General features: G+C 34.6%; 1 protein-coding gene across 2 annotated transcripts; it reads left to right on the plus strand.

The window, feature by feature from the left end:
• Window positions 1–71: 71 nt before the first annotated feature.
• Window positions 72–17,667, plus strand: LOC126747498 (regulator of nonsense transcripts 2). 2 transcript variants are annotated; one of them, XM_050456178.1, is made up of 10 exons: window positions 72–1,212; window positions 10,872–11,094; window positions 11,154–11,373; window positions 11,429–11,829; window positions 11,880–12,108; window positions 12,168–12,366; window positions 13,464–13,581; window positions 13,648–13,844; window positions 13,902–14,273; window positions 17,073–17,667. In XM_050456178.1, exons 1-10 carry the CDS (start codon window positions 205–207, stop codon window positions 17,403–17,405), a joined length of 3,300 nt encoding a protein of 1,099 aa, XP_050312135.1. In that variant the 5' UTR covers window positions 72–204; the 3' UTR covers window positions 17,406–17,667. The 2 variants fall into 2 exon arrangements, with proteins under 2 accessions (XP_050312135.1, XP_050312134.1); XM_050456177.1 differs by having other exon boundaries at window positions 80–1,212; window positions 13,648–14,273.
• The last annotated feature ends 602 nt before the right edge of the window (window positions 17,668–18,269 follow it).

The following is an 18,269-nucleotide window of genomic DNA, read 5'->3' on the forward strand; positions in this document are numbered from 1 at the left end:
CTATAATACTACAATATAATATAATAGTATATTCTATAATTCTCCCAAAAAGGTGTCGTCATCAGAAAACCTTTAGAGGTTATGTTGACCCGAATGTCATACATAACCACAACTGTTTGACATCAACAATTAAAAAAATATTTCTTTAAAAATTGTTTTCCTCGATTCAGTGCACTCGAAAAGATTAAATGAACAATTCCTAGAATGACTGTAGAAGATATGCCCCAAGAAACCTCTACAGACGAAGCTGCCTCCACCGAGGAGGCAGAACTGAACGAAATCAAGTCCTACGTAAAAGATGCTGAGGAACGATTAAAATCGAAACAAGAACTGCGTACTACGAACCAAAATGCCCCCCAGAACAGGCCCAGTGAGTCCCACTTTAGTAAATTAGACTCTAGCCTAAAGAAAAACACGGCTTTTGTAAAAAAAATCAAAAACTTCTCCTCCGCCCAAGTGGACTCTTATATAAAAGACATGGCCGGCTTAAACCTCTCGAAATATATATCAGAAGTGGCCGCCGCCCTGGTAGAATGTAAATTAAAAATGACCGATGTCCCTGTGGCTGTTAAACTGTGCAGTATCTTGCATCAGACTTATGCAGACTTTTCACAGCATTTATTTGAAAATTGGCAAAAAGTCTTGACTATTAAAGGCAGTGAAAAGGTGCTGAATCCCAGTAAATTGAGGGTGGATTTAAGGTTTTATGCGGAACTGCTGCAGTCAGGAGTGTTTTCCAATAAAAATGCTTTTGGGCTATTGGGTTCAGTGCTCATGACTCTGATAAACATGGACAAAGAGGAGCATGTGAATGTCTCAATTATATTAAGCTTCAGCAAACATTGCGGAGATGAGTTTGCTGGTTTAATACCAAGGAAAATTAGACAACTTTCCTGTAAATTTAATATATCAGTGCCAAAAAGCAACTTTTTACCCCCCGAGAAACAACAGAATGTCAGGGGGCTTTTAAAGGATTACTATTTGTCTTTGAGCAAACATTTGGTGAAAGACCATCAGGAATTGCAGAATTTCGAAAAGCAAAATATAAAAATATTACAGACCAAGGGGGAGCTGAGCCAGGAGAGGAAGGAGAAGCAGGAAGCCATGCAGAATTTTTATGATAAATTGCTGACGAACACTCAGAGTTTTGCCGAAGCTTTGGATGAGGACATGCCTATTTTAAAGGTGCACACTTTGCCAAAAACTGAAGAGGTAAGAACTTCTGTTATAGAAAGTTTAATGAAAAACTACATGTCGGAGGACCATTAGTTATTACAGGTTATGAAATTTGAAGAAGGTACTTTGGAAAAAAGTAAAAATTTTGAGCAATTTTGGTTTTTTTCATATGAAAAACTTTGCTTTCGGGGGACAAATTCTGTTCTATTGCACTTAGAGAGTTGATTTAAAAACTGCTAGTAAGGAAATCATTAATTATAATAATCTGGAAAGTTTGAAGGACCTACCCCGAAAAAAAGTGAAAATTTTGGCCAAATTTGGTTTTTTTCATATGAAAAACTGCTTTCAGGGGACAAATTCTGTTCTATTGTACTTAGAGAGTTGATTTAAAAACTGCCAGTAAGGAAATCATTAATTATAATAATCTGGAAAGTTTGAAGGACCTACTCCAAAAAAAAGTCAAAATTTTGGCCACTTTTGGTTTTTTTCATATGAAAAACTTTGCTTTCGGGGGACAAATTCTGTTATATTGCACTTAGAGAGTTGATTTAAAAACTGCCAGTAAGGAAATCATTAATTATAACAATCTGGAAAGTTTCAAGGACCTACTCCAAAAAAAAGTCAAAATTTTGGCCACTTTTGGTTTTTTTCATATGAAAAACTTTGCTTTCGGGGGACAACTTCTGTTCTATGGTACTTAGAGAGTTGATTTAAAAACTGCCAGTAAGGAAATCATTAATTATAACAATCTGGAAAGTTTGAAGGACCTACTCCAAAAAAAAGTCAAAATTTTGGCCAATTTTGGTTTTTTCAATATAAAAAACTTTGCTTTCGGGGGACAAATTCTGTTCTATTGCACTTAGAGAGTTGATTTAAAAACTGCCAGTAAGGGAATCATTAATTATAACAATCTGGAAAGTTTCAAGGACCTACTCCAAAAAAAAGTAAAAATTTTGGCCAATTTTGGTTTTTTCAATATAAAAAACTTTGCTTTCGGGGGACAAATTCTGTTCTATGGTACTTAGAGAGTTGATTTAAAAACTGCCAGTAAGAAAATCATTAATTATAACAATCTGGAAAGTTTCAAGGACCTATGCCAAAAAAAAGTCAAAATTTTGGCCACTTTTGGTTTTTTTCATATGAAAAACTTTGCTTTCGGGGGACCACTTCTGTTCTATGGTAGTTAGAGAGTTGATTTAAAAACTGCCACTAAGGAAATCATTAATTATAATAATCTGGAAAGTTTGAAGGACCTACTCCAAAAAAAAGTCAAAATTTTGGCCACTTTTGGTTTTTTTCATATGAAAAACTTTGCTTTCGGGGGACCACTTCTGTTCTATGGTACTTAGAGAGTTGATTTAAAAACTGCCAGTAAGGAAATCATTAATTATAATAATCTGGAAAGTTTGAAGGACCTACTCCAAAAAAAAGTCAAAATTTTGGCCAATTTTGGTTTTTTCAATATAAAAAACTTTGCTTTCGGGGGACAAATTCTGTTCTATTGCACTTAGAGAGTTGATTTAAAAACTGCCAGTAAGGAAATCATTAATTATAACAATCTGGAAAGTTTCAAGGACCTACTCCAAAAAAAAGTCAAAATTTTGGCCACTTTTGGTTTTTTTCATATGAAAAACTTTGCTTTCGGGGGACAAATTCTGTTCTATGGTAGTTAGAGAGTTGATTTAAAAACTGCCAGTAAGGAAATCATTAATTATAACAATCTGGAAAGTTTGAAGGACCTACTCCAAAAAAAGTCAAAATTTTGGCCAATTTTGGTTTTTTCAATATAAAAAACTTTGCTTTCGGGGGACAAATTCTGTTCTATTGCACTTAGAGAGTTGATTTAAAAACTGCCAGTAAGGAAATCATTAATTATAACAATCTGGAAAGTTTCAAGGACCTACTCCAAAAAAAAGTCAAAATTTTGGCCACTTTTGGTTTTTTTCATATGAAAAACTTTGCTTTCGGGGGACAAATTCTGTTCTATGGTAGTTAGAGAGTTGATTTAAAAACTGCCAGTAAGGAAATCATTAATTATAACAATCTGGAAAGTTTGAAGGACCTACTCCAAAAAAAGTCAAAATTTTGGCCAATTTTGGTTTTTTCAATATAAAAAACTTTGCTTTCGGGGGACAAATTCTCTTCTATTGCACTTAGAGAGTTGATTTAAAAACTGCCAGTAAGGAAATCATTAATTATAACAATCTGGAAAGTTTCAAGGACCTACTCCAAAAAAAAGTCAAAATTTTGGCCACTTTTGGTTTTTTTCATATGAAAAACTTTGCTTTTGGGGGACAACTTCTGTTCTATGGTACTTAGAGAGTTGATTTAAAAACTGCCAGTAAGGAAATCATTAATTATAACAATCTGGAAAGTTTGAAGGACCTACTCCAAAAAAAGTCAAAATTTTGGCCAATTTTGGTTTTTTCAATATAAAAAACTTTGCTTTCGGGGGACAAATTCTGTTCTATTGCACTTAGAGAGTTGATTTAAAAACTGCCAGTAAGGAAATCACTAATTATAACAATCTGGAAAGTTTCAAGGACCTACTCCAAAAAAAAGTCAAAATTTTGACCACTTTTGGTTTTTTTTCATATGAAAAACTTTGCTCTCGGGGGACAAATTCTGTTCTATTGCACTTAGAGAGTTGATTTAAAAACTGCCAGTAAGGAAATCATTAATTATAATAATCTGGAAAGTTTGAAGGACCTACTCCGAAAAAAAGTCAAAATTTTGGCCACTTTTGGTTTTTTCCATATAAAAAACTTTGCTTTCGGGGGACAAATTCTGTTCTATTGCACTTAGAGAGTTGATTTAAAAACTGCCAGTAAGGAAATCATTAATTATAACAATCTGGAAAGTTTCAAGGACCTACTCCAAAAAAAAGTCAAAATTTTGACCACTTTTGGTTTTTTTCATATGAAAAACTTTGCTTTCGGGGGACAAATTCTGTTCTATTGCACTTAGAGAGTTGATTTAAAAACTGCCAGTAAGGAAATCATTAATTATAACAATCTGGAAAGTTTCAAGGACCTACTCCAAAAAAAAGTCAAAATTTTGGCCAATTTTGGTTTTTTCAATATAAAAAACTTTGCTTTCGGGGGACAAATTCTGTTCTATTGCACTTAGAGAGTTGATTTAAAAACTGCCAGTAAGGAAATCATTAATTATAACAATCTGGAAAGTTTCAAGGACCTACTCCAAAAAAAAGTCAAAATTTTGACCACTTTTGGTTTTTTTCATATGAAAAACTTTGCTTTCGGGGGACAAATTCTGTTCTATTGCATTTAGAGAGTTGATTTAAAAACTGTCAGTAAGGGAATCATTAATTGTAACAACCTGGAAAGTTTCAAGGATCTACTCCAAAAAAAAGTCAAAATTTTGACCACTTTTGGTTTTTTTTCATATGAAAAACTTTGCTCTCGGGGGACAAATTCTGTTCTATTGCACTTAGAGAGTTGATTTAAAAACTGTCAGTAAGGGAATCATTAATTGTAACAACCTGGAAAGTTTCAAGGATCTACTCCAAAAAAAAGTCAAAATTTTGGCCACTTTTGGTTTTTTTTCATATGAAAAACTTTGCTCTCGGGGGACAAATTCTGTTCTATTGCACTTAGAGAGTTGATTTAAAAACTGCCAGTAAGGAAATCATTAATTATAATAATCTGGAAAGTTTGAAGGACCTACTCTAAAAAAAAGTCAAAATTTTGGCCACTTTTGGTTTTTTCCATATAAAAAACTTTGCTTTCGGGGGACAAATTCTGTTCTATTGCACTTAGAGAGTTGATTTAAAAACTGCCAGTAAGGAAATTATTAATTATAACAATCTGGAAAGTTTCAAGGACCTACTCCAAAAAAAAGTCAAAATTTTGGCCACTTTTGGTTTTTTTCATATGAAAAACTTTGCTTTCGGGGGACCACTTCTGTTCTATGGTACTTAGAGAGCTGATTTAAAAACTGCCAGTAAGGAAATCATTAATTATAATAATCTGGAAAGTTTGAAGGACCTACTCCAAAAAAAAGTCAAAATTTTGGCCACTTTTGGTTTTTTCCATATAAAAAACTTTGCTTTCGGGGGACAAATTCTGTTCTATTGCACTTAGAGAGTTGATTTAAAAACTGCCAGTAAGGAAATCATTAATTATAACAATCTGGAAAGTTTCAAGGACCTACTCCAAAAAAAAGTCAAAATTTTGACCACTTTTGGTTTTTTTCATATGAAAAACTTTGCTTTCGGGGGACAAATTCTGTTCTATTGCATTTAGAGAGTTGATTTAAAAACTGTCAGTAAGGGAATCATTAATTGTAACAACCTGGAAAGTTTCAAGGATCTACTCCAAAAAAAAGTCAAAATTTTGACCACTTTTGGTTTTTTTTCATATGAAAAACTTTGCTCTCGGGGGACAAATTCTGTTCTATTGCACTTAGAGAGTTGATTTAAAAACTGTCAGTAAGGGAATCATTAATTGTAACAACCTGGAAAGTTTCAAGGATCTACTCCAAAAAAAAGTCAAAATTTTGGCCACTTTTGGTTTTTTTTCATATGAAAAACTTTGCTCTCGGGGGACAAATTCTGTTCTATTGCACTTAGAGAGTTGATTTAAAAACTGCCAGTAAGGAAATCATTAATTATAATAATCTGGAAAGTTTGAAGGACCTACTCTAAAAAAAAGTCAAAATTTTGGCCACTTTTGGTTTTTTCCATATAAAAAACTTTGCTTTCGGGGGACAAATTCTGTTCTATTGCACTTAGAGAGTTGATTTAAAAACTGCCAGTAAGGAAATTATTAATTATAACAATCTGGAAAGTTTCAAGGACCTACTCCAAAAAAAAGTCAAAATTTTGGCCACTTTTGGTTTTTTTCATATGAAAAACTTTGCTTTCGGGGGACCACTTCTGTTCTATGGTACTTAGAGAGCTGATTTAAAAACTGCCAGTAAGGAAATCATTAATTATAATAATCTGGAAAGTTTGAAGGACCTACTCCAAAAAAAAGTCAAAATTTTGGCCACTTTTGGTTTTTTCCATATAAAAAACTTTGCTTTCGGGGGACAAATTCTGTTCTATTGCACTTAGAGAGTTGATTTAAAAACTGCCAGTAAGGAAATCATTAATTATAACAATCTGGAAAGTTTCAAGGACCTACTCCAAAAAAAAGTCAAAATTTTGGCCAATTTTGGTTTTTTCAATATAAAAAACTTTGCTTTCGGGGGACAAATTCTGTTCTATTGCACTTAGAGAGTTGATTTAAAAACTGCCAGTAAGGAAATCATTAATTATAACAATCTGGAAAGTTTCAAGGACCTACTCCAAAAAAAAGTCAAAATTTTGACCACTTTTGGTTTTTTTCATATGAAAAACTTTGCTTTCGGGGGACAAATTCTGTTCTATTGCATTTAGAGAGTTGATTTAAAAACTGTCAGTAAGGGAATCATTAATTGTAACAACCTGGAAAGTTTCAAGGATCTACTCCAAAAAAAAGTCAAAATTTTGACCACTTTTGGTTTTTTTTCATATGAAAAACTTTGCTCTCGGGGGACAAATTCTGTTCTATTGCACTTAGAGAGTTGATTTAAAAACTGTCAGTAAGGGAATCATTAATTGTAACAACCTGGAAAGTTTCAAGGATCTACTCCAAAAAAAAGTCAAAATTTTGGCCACTTTTGGTTTTTTTCAATATAAAAAACTTTGCTTTCGGGGGACAAATTCTGTTCTATTGCACTTAGAGAGTTGATTTAAAAACTGCCAGTAAGGAAATCATTAATTATAATAATCTGGAAAGTTTGAAGGACCTACTCTAAAAAAAAGTCAAAATTTTGGCCACTTTTGGTTTTTTCCATATAAAAAACTTTGCTTTCGGGGGACAAATTCTGTTCTATTGCACTTAGAGAGTTGATTTAAAAACTGCCAGTAAGGAAATTATTAATTATAACAATCTGGAAAGTTTCAAGGACCTACTCCAAAAAAAAGTCAAAATTTTGGCCAATTTTGGTTTTTTCAATATAAAAAACTTTGCTTTCGGGGGACAAATTCTGTTCTATTGCACTTAGAGAGTTGATTTAAAAACTGCCAGTAAGGAAATCATTAATTATAATAATCTGGAAAGTTTGAAGGACCTACTCCAAAAAAAAGTCAAAATTTTGGCCACTTTTGGTTTTTTTCATATGAAAAACTTTGCTTTCGGGGGACCACTTCTGTTCTATGGTACTTAGAGAGCTGATTTAAAAACTGCCAGTAAGGAAATCATTAATTATAATAATCTGGAAAGTTTGAAGGACCTACTCCAAAAAAAAGTCAAAATTTTGGCCACTTTTGGTTTTTTCCATATAAAAAACTTTGCTTTCGGGGGACAAATTCTGTTCTATTGCACTTAGAGAGTTGATTTAAAAACTGCCAGTAAGGAAATCATTAATTATAATAATCTGGAAAGTTTGAAGGACCTACTCTAAAAAAAAGTCAAAATTTTGGCCACTTTTGGTTTTTTCCATATGAAAAACTTTGCTTTCGGGGAACAAATTCTGTTCTATTGCACTTAGAGAGTTGATTTAAAAACTGCCAGTATGGAAATCATTAATTATAATAATCTGGAAAGTTTGAAGGACCTACTCCAAAAAAAAGTCAAAATTTTGGCCACTTTTGGTTTTTTCCATATAAAAAACTTTGCTTTCGGGGGACAAATTCTGTTCTATTGCACTTAGAGAGTTGATTTAAAAACTGCCAGTAAGGAAATCATTAATTATAATAATCTGGAAAGTTTCAAGGACCTACTCCAAAAAAAAGTCAAAATTTTGGCCACTTTTGGTTTTTTTCATATGAAAAACTTTGCTTTCGGGGGACCACTTCTGTTCTATGGTACTTAGAGAGCTGATTTAAAAACTGCCAGTAAGGAAATCATTAATTATAATAATCTGGAAAGTTTGAAGGACCTACTCCAAAAAAAAGTCAAAATTTTGGCCACTTTTGGTTTTTTCCATATAAAAAACTTTGCTTTCGGGGGACAAATTCTGTTCTATTGCACTTAGAGAGTTGATTTAAAAACTGCCAGTAAGGAAATCATTAATTATAATAATCTGGAAAGTTTGAAGGACCTACTCTAAAAAAAAGTCAAAATTTTGGCCACTTTTGGTTTTTTCCATATGAAAAACTTTGCTTTCGGGGAACAAATTCTGTTCTATTGCACTTAGAGAGTTGATTTAAAAACTGCCAGTATGGAAATCATTAATTATAATAATCTGGAAAGTTTGAAGGACCTACTCCAAAAAAAAGTCAAAATTTTGGCCACTTTTGGTTTTTTCAATATAAAAAACTTTGCTTTCGGGGGACAAATTCTGTTCTATTGCACTTAGAGAGTTGATTTAAAAACTGCCAGTAAGGAAATCATTAATTATAATAATCTGGAAAGTTTGAAGGACCTACTCCAAAAAAAAGTCAAAATTTTGAGCAATTTTGGTTTTTTTCATATGAAAAACTTTGCTTTCGGGGGACAAATTCTGTTCTATTGCACTTAGAGAGTTGATTTAAAAACTGCCAGTAAGGAAATCATTAATTATAATAATCTGGAAAGTTTCAAGGACCTACTCCAAAAAAAAGTCAAAATTTTGGCCACTTTTGGTTTTTTCCATATAAAAAACTTTGCTTTCGGGGGACAAATTCTGTTCTATTGCACTTAGAGAGTTGATTTAAAAACTGCCAGTAAGGAAATCATTAATTATAATAATCTGGAAAGTTTCAAGGACCTACTCCAAAAAAAAGTCAAAATTTTGGCCAATTTTGGTTTTTTCAATATAAAAAACTTTGCTTTCGGGGGACAAATTCTGTTCTATGGTACTTAGAGAGTTGATTTAAAAACTGCCAGTAAGGAAATCATTAATTATAACAATCTGGAAAGTTTCAAGGACCTACTCCAAAAAAAAGTCAAAATTTTGGCCAATTTTGGTTTTTTCAATATAAAAAACTTTGCTTTCGGGGGACAAATTCTGTTCTATTGCACTTAGAGAGTTGATTTAAAAACTGCCAGTAAGGGAATCATTAATTATAACAATCTGGAAAGTTTCAAGGACCTACTCCAAAAAAAAGTCAAAATTTTGACCACTTTTGGTTTTTTTCATATGAAAAACTTTGCTTTCAGGGGACCACTTCTGTTCTATAGTACTTAGAGAGTTGATTTAAAAACTGCCAGTAAGGAAATCATTAATTATAACAATCTGGAAAGTTTCAAGGACCTACTCCAAAAAAAAGTCAAAATTTTGGCCACTTTTGGTTTTTTTCATATGAAAAACTTTGCTTTCGGGGGACAAATTCTGTTCTATTGCATTTAGACAGTTGATTTAAAAACTGTCAGTAAGGGAATCATTAATTGTAACAATCTGGAAAGTTTCAAGGATCTACTCCAAAAAAAAGTCAAAATTTTGGCCACTTTTGGTTTTTTTTCATATGAAAAACTTTGCTTTCGGGGGACAAATTCTGTTCTATTGCATTTAGACAGTTGATTTAAAAACTGTCAGTAAGGGAATCATTAATTGTAACAATCTGGAAAGTTTCAAGGATCTACTCCAAAAAAAAGTCAAAATTTTGACCACTTTTGGTTTTTTTCATATGAAAAACTTTGCTTTCGGGGGACAAATTCTGTTCTATTGCACTTAGAGAGTTGATTTAAAAACTGCCAGTAAGGAAATCATTAATTATAATAATCTGGAAAGTTTGAAGGACCTACTCTAAAAAAAAGTCAAAATTTTGGCCACTTTTGGTTTTTTCCATATGAAAAACTTTGCTTTCGGGGAACAAATTCTGTTCTATTGCACTTAGAGAGTTGATTTAAAAACTGTCAGTAAGGAAATCACTAATTATAACAATCTGGAAAGTTTCAAGGACCTACTCCAAAAAAAAGTCAAAATTTTGGCCACTTTTGGTTTTTTTCATATGAAAAACTTTGCTTTCGGGGGACAAATTCTGTTCTATTGCACTTAGAGAGTTGATTTAAAAACTGCCAGTAAGGAAATCATTAATTATAACAATCTGGAAAGTTTCAAGGACCTACTCCAAAAAAAAGTCAAAATTTTGACCACTTTTGGTTTTTTTCATATGAAAAACTTTGCTTTCGGGGGACAAATTCTGTTCTATTGCATTTAGAGAGTTGATTTAAAAACTGTCAGTAAGGGAATCATTAATTGTAACAATCTGGAAAGTTTCAAGGATCTACTCCAAAAAAAAGTCAAAATTTTGGCCACTTTTGGTTTTTTTCATATGAAAAACTTTGCTTTCGGGGGACAAATTCTGTTCTATTGCACTTAGAGAGTTGATTTAAAAACTGCCAGTAAGGAAATCACTAATTATAACAATCTGGAAAGTTTGAAGGACCTACTCCAAAAAAAAGTCAAAATTTTGACCACTTTTGGTTTTTTTCATATGAAAAACTTTGCTTTCGGGGGACAAATTCTGTTCTATTGCATTTAGAGAGTTGATTTAAAAACTGCCAGTAAGGAAATCATTAATTATAATAATTTGGAAAGTTTCAAGGACCTATTTCAGAAAATTTCAACATTTGGGGGATTTTTGATTTTTTTCATTTAAATAAATGTGCTTCCAATATTTCTATATCATTTTAATGACCAAAACACTTATGACCTTCCCTACTAAATAAACTCGAGCAAATTGGACTTAATCTCACATCTCATTTCTCGTAAATCCCTTCCAGAATATGATAGTGACTGGTCTAGGGGCCGACTTTGATGAAACCAGCTCAAATATAGAACACATCTGGTGCGACATAGAAACCCAAAAGTTTTACTGCGACTTACCCGAACTGACAGTTTACTTACCGACTTCTTACTTAAAAAACCAACCGCCAGCCCCAGCAGAGTCTGTCACAGAAGAGGTGCTGGACTCTGACTTACCTGCCGAGGACACTGAAGAAGACAGTAAGCAAACACCTCATGCAACCCCTCTCCCTTTTAAAAAGGGTTTTCATTAAATCTAGGTAAGTCCGAAGAAACCCCCGTGCCAGAAGAAGACTCTGAGGACCAGTCTTCAACAAACGCCAGCAATAAAATCGTTTTGGAAGCGTTTTTAAACAACCTCCCTAACTGCGTGAACAGGGAAATGATTGACAATGCCGCCATAGATTTCTTAGTAACTTTAAACATTAAGCACAACAGAAAAAAGCTCGTTAAAGCCTTATTTGGGGTCAATAGAACAAGGTAAGAGCCCCACGTTACAAAAATCAGCCCACCACCTTCCCTCAACCCTTTCCAGGTTGGATTTGTTGCCTTTTTACGCTCGTTTCGTCGCAATTCTTTATCCCGCCATACCGGAGGTGGCCAACGATCTCTGCCAAATGCTCCGGCAAGATTTCAAGTATCACGTGAAGAAAAAAGACCAAATTAACATCGAGAGTAAGATTAAAGTGGTCAGGTTCATTGGGGAGCTGGTCAAGTTCAAATTGTACTCAAAAATTGAGGCTCTTTATTGTTTGAAGGTGCTATTGCACGATTTTTCGCACCATCACATCGAAATGGCTTGCAACTTGCTGGAGGTCTGCGGGAGGTTCTTGTATTGCGGTCCAGATTCCCATCAGAGGACCAAAGTTTACCTGGAACAGATGATGAGGATTAAAACTGCCATGACTCTGGATTCCAGATACGTCACTCAGATTGGTAAGTCCTCGGGGCGCGGAGTACTTCGGGAAGTCATGTCGGTTTTCCAGAAAACGCTTACTACTACGTGAATCCCCCGGAGGTGGTAACCGTTGCGAAAAAGGAGCGTCCCATCATCCACCAATTCATCCGAAAACTCCTTTACCAAGACCTCCACAAAAACAATACGGACAAAATCATGCGTTTGATCAGGAAACTCGACTGGGCCAACGAGGAAATCGCCTCGTACGCCATCAAATGTCTAGGGGGCGCTCATAACGTTAAATATTTTAATATCAGGTGGGTGCCGAGGTTTTCTGAGGATGGTCACTTCATGGCCGAAACGTTTTTGTTTTTAGATGTTTGGCCAGTTTACTGTCGGGGCTGGTGTGCTACCAGGAGGAGGTGGGCACCAAAGTGGTCGACGGGGTGTTGGAGGACATCAGGCTGGGGATGGAGGTCAACTTGCCCAAGTTTAACCAGCGCAGGGTGGCCCAGATTAAATATCTGGGCGAGTTGTACAATTATCGGATGGTCGAGAGCGCCGATGTGTTCAAGGTAGAGTTTTTAGGTTTTTTAGTGTAACTTCTGAACCACTTAGGATATTTTAATGGTTTTTTGGGTCAGTATACAGGGATTCTTGAGGATGGATTTGAGGGTAAAAACGTCGCTATAGGTTAAGAATCTGCTTAGTTAGAGCGGTTTTGGTTGTAGCATGCTTTTTTAAAATTAATTTTCGTTTTACTTGCAAGTATTTCAGTAAGTATTTGGTCTACTGTAACAAGGTTTTCACAGGAAAAAGGGGCATTTCCTGAGAATTAATTTAATATATGAACGACTTTTGTATATAAAACCGTTAAAGTATTAAATACATTTTCATGAACCAGGGTCCAAAAGTGCTGAAAATTGAACTTTTTTATGTATTTTTAAAACATTGCGATTTTTATTAATTTGCACACATGTTTTATCATAACTCAAGAACCCCTTAAGATATTTTCGTAATTCTTTTGGGCCAGCATTGGGGCACTCCTGAAGGTGAATTTGAAGATAAAAACGTCGTCCTGGGTAAAAAATTTATTTAGTTAAAGCATTTTTTGTTGTAACATATTTTTTCTGATTAAAACATGAAGATTTTTATTCATTTGCACACATTTTTAACCATAACTCAAGAACCACTTAAGATATTTTGTAATCCTTTTGGACCAGTATTGGGGCACTCCTGAAGATGGATTTGAAGGTAAAAACATCGTCCTGGGTTAAAAATTTATTTAGTTAAGAGCATTTTTTGTTGTCCCATTAAAACATGAAGATTTGTATTCATTTGCACACACTTTTAACGATAATTCAAGAACCACTTAAGATATTTTTATAATTCTTTTGGATCAGCATTGGAGCACTCCTGAGGATGGATTTGAAGGTAAAAACGTCGTCCTTGGTTAAAAATTTATTTAGTTAAGAGCATTTTTTGTTATCCCATTAAAACATGAAGATTTTTATTCATTTGCACACATTTTCAACCATAACTCGAAAACCACTTAAGATATTTTCATAATTCTTTTGCACCAATATTAAGGGATTCGTAAGCATAGATGTGTCTCCTTTTAAATTAATTTCAAATGATTTAACTTCAGTGGCGTTAATTTCTTTAATTTAAGGTCTTATACTCCCTAATTTCCTTCGGGGTGTCCATGGACCCCAACGAGCCCTCCTTACTGGACCCCCCGAACCACTTATTCAGAATCAGGCTGGCCTGCGTCCTATTAGAGACCTGCGGTAATAAATTCCCCCCTCGTTAAAACTGATCGTTTTTAATTCGCATTCAATTCCCACATATATCAGGGACGTACTTCAGCAGCGGCAGCAGTAAAAAGAAACTCGACTACTACCTGATATTCTTCCAAATGTACTACTGGCACAAACGCGTGCTCTGGAAAGACTCGTTTCCGCCCACTCTGGACCACATCGTCAAAGAAACTCTGTCGAACTTACGCCCCAAACTGAAACTATGCCAGAGCTACGAGGAAACTCAGGCGGAAGTCAATAACATCCGGTCTTCTCTGGGTATCGAGAAACTGATCGGGGAAAACTTACAGAAACCGGACGAAGACGGTCTGGATACGATCGCGGAAACCGATAACGAGGACGAGGTGTCCGAAGGGGCGACCGGGGTGACCGACGACACCGCAACCGAAGACGATCACACCCAGGGGGAGTCTGAGGATGACCGTGGGGGCGGCGAGACCGAAACCAGCGAGGCGGCCGACGTTTCGGAATCGTTGGCCATCCCCAAGGGGCCGAAAAGGGTCGAATGTCCCGAGGACGAGGATTTCTTGAGTGCTCTGGATAAAATGGTCTCGGAGAATATCCAGGAACGGATGAGGGAACCGGTGAAGAGCGGCAACGTTGATATTTCCATACCGGTGGTGATGAAGAGCAATGCCAAGAAGAATTACGACCAGTTGCAGGTAAGGCATTTGGGGCAAGAGGGGAGGGTTCCCTGAGGATTGGTTTAAGGGTAAAAACGTCGCTCTAGGTTAAGAATTGATTTGGTTGTAGCAGGTTTTTCAACACTCAGATTTTTGATAAGGAAGATATTTTTTTAAAGGAACATCTTCTTTATCAACTATTCACTCTACTCCCAAAATAGACTTCTTCAATAAAAAAAAAAAAAAAAATTGTTACACACTTTTTGGAGCATAACTTAAGAACCAGTTGACATATTTTGATCATTTTTTAAACCAGCATAGGTGGATCCCTGAGGATGAATTTGAGGACAAAAACGTCGCTCTAGGCTAGAAATTCACGTAGTTAGAGCGATTTTGGCTGCAACATATTTTTTCCTATTAAAACACTAAGATTTTTAATCATTTACACACATTTTCGAGTATAACTTAAGAACCACTCGAGATATTTTGATCATTCTTTTAAACCAGCATATGTGGATCCCTGAAGATTGATTTGAGAGTAAAAACGTCGCTCTAGGTTAAAAATGCATGTAGTTAGAGCGATTTTGGCTGTAAAATATTAAAACACTAAGATTTTTATTAGTTTGCATACATTTTTAAGTATAACTGAAGAACCACTTAAGATATCTTGATTTTTTTTTTAAACCAGCATAGTTGGATCCCTGAAGATGGATTTGAGAGTAAAAACGTCGCTCTAGGTTAAAAATTCATATAGTTAGAGCGATTTTGGCTGTAACATATTAAAACACTAAGATTTTTATTAACTTGCACACATTTTCGAGTATAACTTAAAAACCACTTAAGATATTGTGATCATTTTTTTGAACCAGCATAGATGGATCCCTGAGGATCAATTTGAGGGTAAAAACGTCGCTCTAGCTTAAGAATCCATGTGACCAGAGCGATTTTGGTTGTAACTAATTTTTTTACAATTAAAACGCTAATATTTTTATTTATTTGCACACATTTTCGAGTATAACTTAAGAACCACTTAAGATATTGTGATCATTTTTTTAAACCAGCATAGATGGATCCCTGAGGATGGATTTGAAGGTAAAAACGTCGCTCTAGGTTAGGAATCCGTGTGGCTAGAGCGATTTTGGTTGTAGCTAATTTTTTTACAATTAAAACACTAAGATTTTTATTTATTTGCACACATTTTCGACTATAACTTGAACCACTTGAGATATTTTAATAATTCTTTTACACCATTATAGGGAGATCCCTGAGGATAGATTTGAGGGTAAAAACGTCGCTCTAGGTTAAGAATCCGTGTGGCTAGAGCGATTTTGGTTGTAGCTAATTTTTTTACAATTAAAACACTAAGATTTTTATTTATTTGCTCACATTTTCGAGTATAACTTAAGAGCCACTTGAGATATTTTAATAATTCTTTTACAGCATTATAGGGAGATCCCCGAGGATGGATTTGAGGGTAAAAACGTCGCTCTAGGTTAGAAATTTATGTTGTTAGAGCGATTTTGGCTGTAAAATATTAAAACACTAAGATTTTTATTAGTTTGCACACATTTTCGAGTATAACTTAAGATATTGTGATCATTTTTTTAAACCAGCATAGATGGATCCCTGAGGATGGATTTGAGGGTAAAAACGTCGCTCTAGGTTAGAAATTCATGTGGTTAAAGCGATTTTAGCTGTAACATATTAAAACACTAAGATTTTTATTAGTTTGCACACATTTTCGAGTATAACTTAAGAACCACTTAAGATATTGTGATCATTTTTTTAAACCAGCATAGATGGATCCCTGAGGATGGATTTGAGGGTAAAAACGTCGCTCTAGGTTAGGAATCCGTGTGGCTAGAGCGATTTTGGTTGTAGCTAATTTTTTTACAATTAAAACACTAAGATTTTTATTTATTTGCTCACATTTTCGAGTATAACTTAAGAGCCACTTGAGATATTTTAATAATTCTTTTACACCATTATAGGGAGATCCCTGAGGATAGATTTGAGGGTAAAAACGTCGCTCTAGGTTAGAAATTTATGTTGTTAGAGCGATTTTGGCTGTAAAATATTAAAACAATAAGATTTTTATTAGTTTGCACACATTTTCGACTATAACTTAAGAACCACTTGAGATATTTTAATAATTCTTTTACACCATTATAGGGAGATCCCTGAAGATAGATTTGAGGGTAAAAACGTCGCTCTAGGTTAGAAATTCATATTGTTACAGCAATTTTGGTTGTAACAAATTTTTTACCATTAAAGACACTTACGATTTTTAATAGTTTGCACACATTTTTGAGTATAAATTTAAAAACCACTTGAGATATTTTAATAATTCTTTTACATCATTATAGGTAGATCCCTGAAGATTTTTTGAGAAGATATTTTGAGAGTAACAATAGTGTTTTAAGTAAAAAAATTATAGAGATAGAGCAGTTTTCTTTCGATCATTTTTTTTTAAATTATAAAGTGTATTTCCATATTTTTTTTCCCAGGATATTTTCACTATTTTTAGGTTATTTTTTTAGGGTTTTCACATAAAGAAAGGGCATTTCTTCCCGATTAATTTCATATTAAAAGATCCGTTGTAGCTCAAAAACTTAGTTACAGGCTAAGCAAGTTACAGGCACTTTTAGGAACCAAGACCATTTCAACACATCATTTTCAATCATTGACTCACAATTACAAGCATAACTTGAGAACCGCTTAAGATATTTTCATAATTCCTCTACAACATCATAGAGGAAACCCTGAGGATGGATAAAAACCTCCTGAAACCCGTGTTTCCCTCTCGAATCTACTCTAGAACCTCCATTAACGTTCTAGGAACCAATTGAAAGCGAAAAAGAAAAAATCGGATTCGTCCTGATGGTGCGCAAAGGCAACAAGCAACAGTACAAACAGTTCGAGGCGGAGGTCGATTCCGAACTGGTCCAGAACCTAAAGGACCAGGAACAGGCTCAAAAAGAGGAAAAGGAGCGAGTGAAGAGGCTCACCTTGAACATCACGGAGCGTTTTGAGGAGGAGGACTACCAGGAGTCGATATCGCAACAGAGCAGGCCCGTGACTCAAAATTTAAACCGGGAGAGGAAGAAGTACCAGCACCCCAAGGGGGCTCCCGATGCGGACTTGATATTCGGACCGAAAAAAGTCAGATAAGTCCAATTTTGGAGTCGGTTAAAGTGGATTTTTTTTTGTTGAGGAAACTGAGAGTTCGGAAGTCGTTTTTGAGGTTATTTGTCTGTAAAGGCGAAAGGAGAGAAGGTGAATTAAAAGCTTTATTAGAGGAAGTAAACGAAAGGCTCTTTTAGTGGACTTAATTGGTTGTAAAAATAAAAAAAAAATGGTTTTATTGAAAAATTTGTTTTTTCTTTTAGTTTTAATTGGATACATTGTTTAATAAATTTCCTTCTAAGGCTCAGATTGACTTTTTTTTTATTTTAAAAGATTTTTTGGAGTGTTTTTCAGCTGCTGTTAAAAGAATGAAGAAAATCGATGTCCTAGAACCATTTTTGTCCAGGTTTTAGATGGGTAGGTCTAGGGTTCCAAGGGAAACAAAGTACCCTTGGGTAAATTGCTTTATAACTTTACCTCTAGTGCTCGGATTGAGGTGATTTAGGTTTTAGAAGATTCTTTGGAGTTTTCGGTTGCTTCTGCTATAAGAATGAAAAATATCCATGCACTGGAAGCATTTTTATCCAGGTTTTGGAAAGACAGGTCAAGAGTGTTAAGGGAACTAAGCACTCTTGGGTAAATTGATGTATAACTTTAATTCTGGTGCTGAGATTGACTTAATTTTTATTTTAAAAGATTCTTTGCGGTTTTCTTCCGCTTTTGTTAAAAGAATGAAGAGAATCCACGCATAAAAAGCATTTTTATCCAGGTTTTAGTAAAACAGATCTAGGGTGTCGAGGGAAGCTAAGCACTCTTGGGTAAATTGATTTATAACTTTAGTTCTAGTGCTGCGATAAAGTTGGATTTTATTTTAGAAGATTATTTAGAGTTTTCTTCCGCTTTTGCTAA

Source organism: Anthonomus grandis, chromosome 19 (genome assembly GCF_022605725.1).
Source record: "Anthonomus grandis grandis chromosome 19, icAntGran1.3, whole genome shotgun sequence".
Lineage (NCBI taxonomy): Eukaryota > Metazoa > Arthropoda > Insecta > Coleoptera > Curculionidae > Anthonomus > Anthonomus grandis.

Excerpts from the sequence above, each read along its gene's own strand:
- LOC126747498 (XM_050456177.1), top strand. The coding sequence starts at position 205 with ATGACTGTAGAAGATATGCCCCAAGAAACCTCTACAGACGAAGCTGCC. Across the intron at positions 12,367-13,463 it reads AGAGCGCCGATGTGTTCAAG|GTCTTATACTCCCTAATTTC; the intron begins GTAGAGTTTTTA and ends CTTTAATTTAAG. Across the intron at positions 14,274-17,072 it reads AGAATTACGACCAGTTGCAG|GAACCAATTGAAAGCGAAAA; the intron begins GTAAGGCATTTG and ends TTAACGTTCTAG.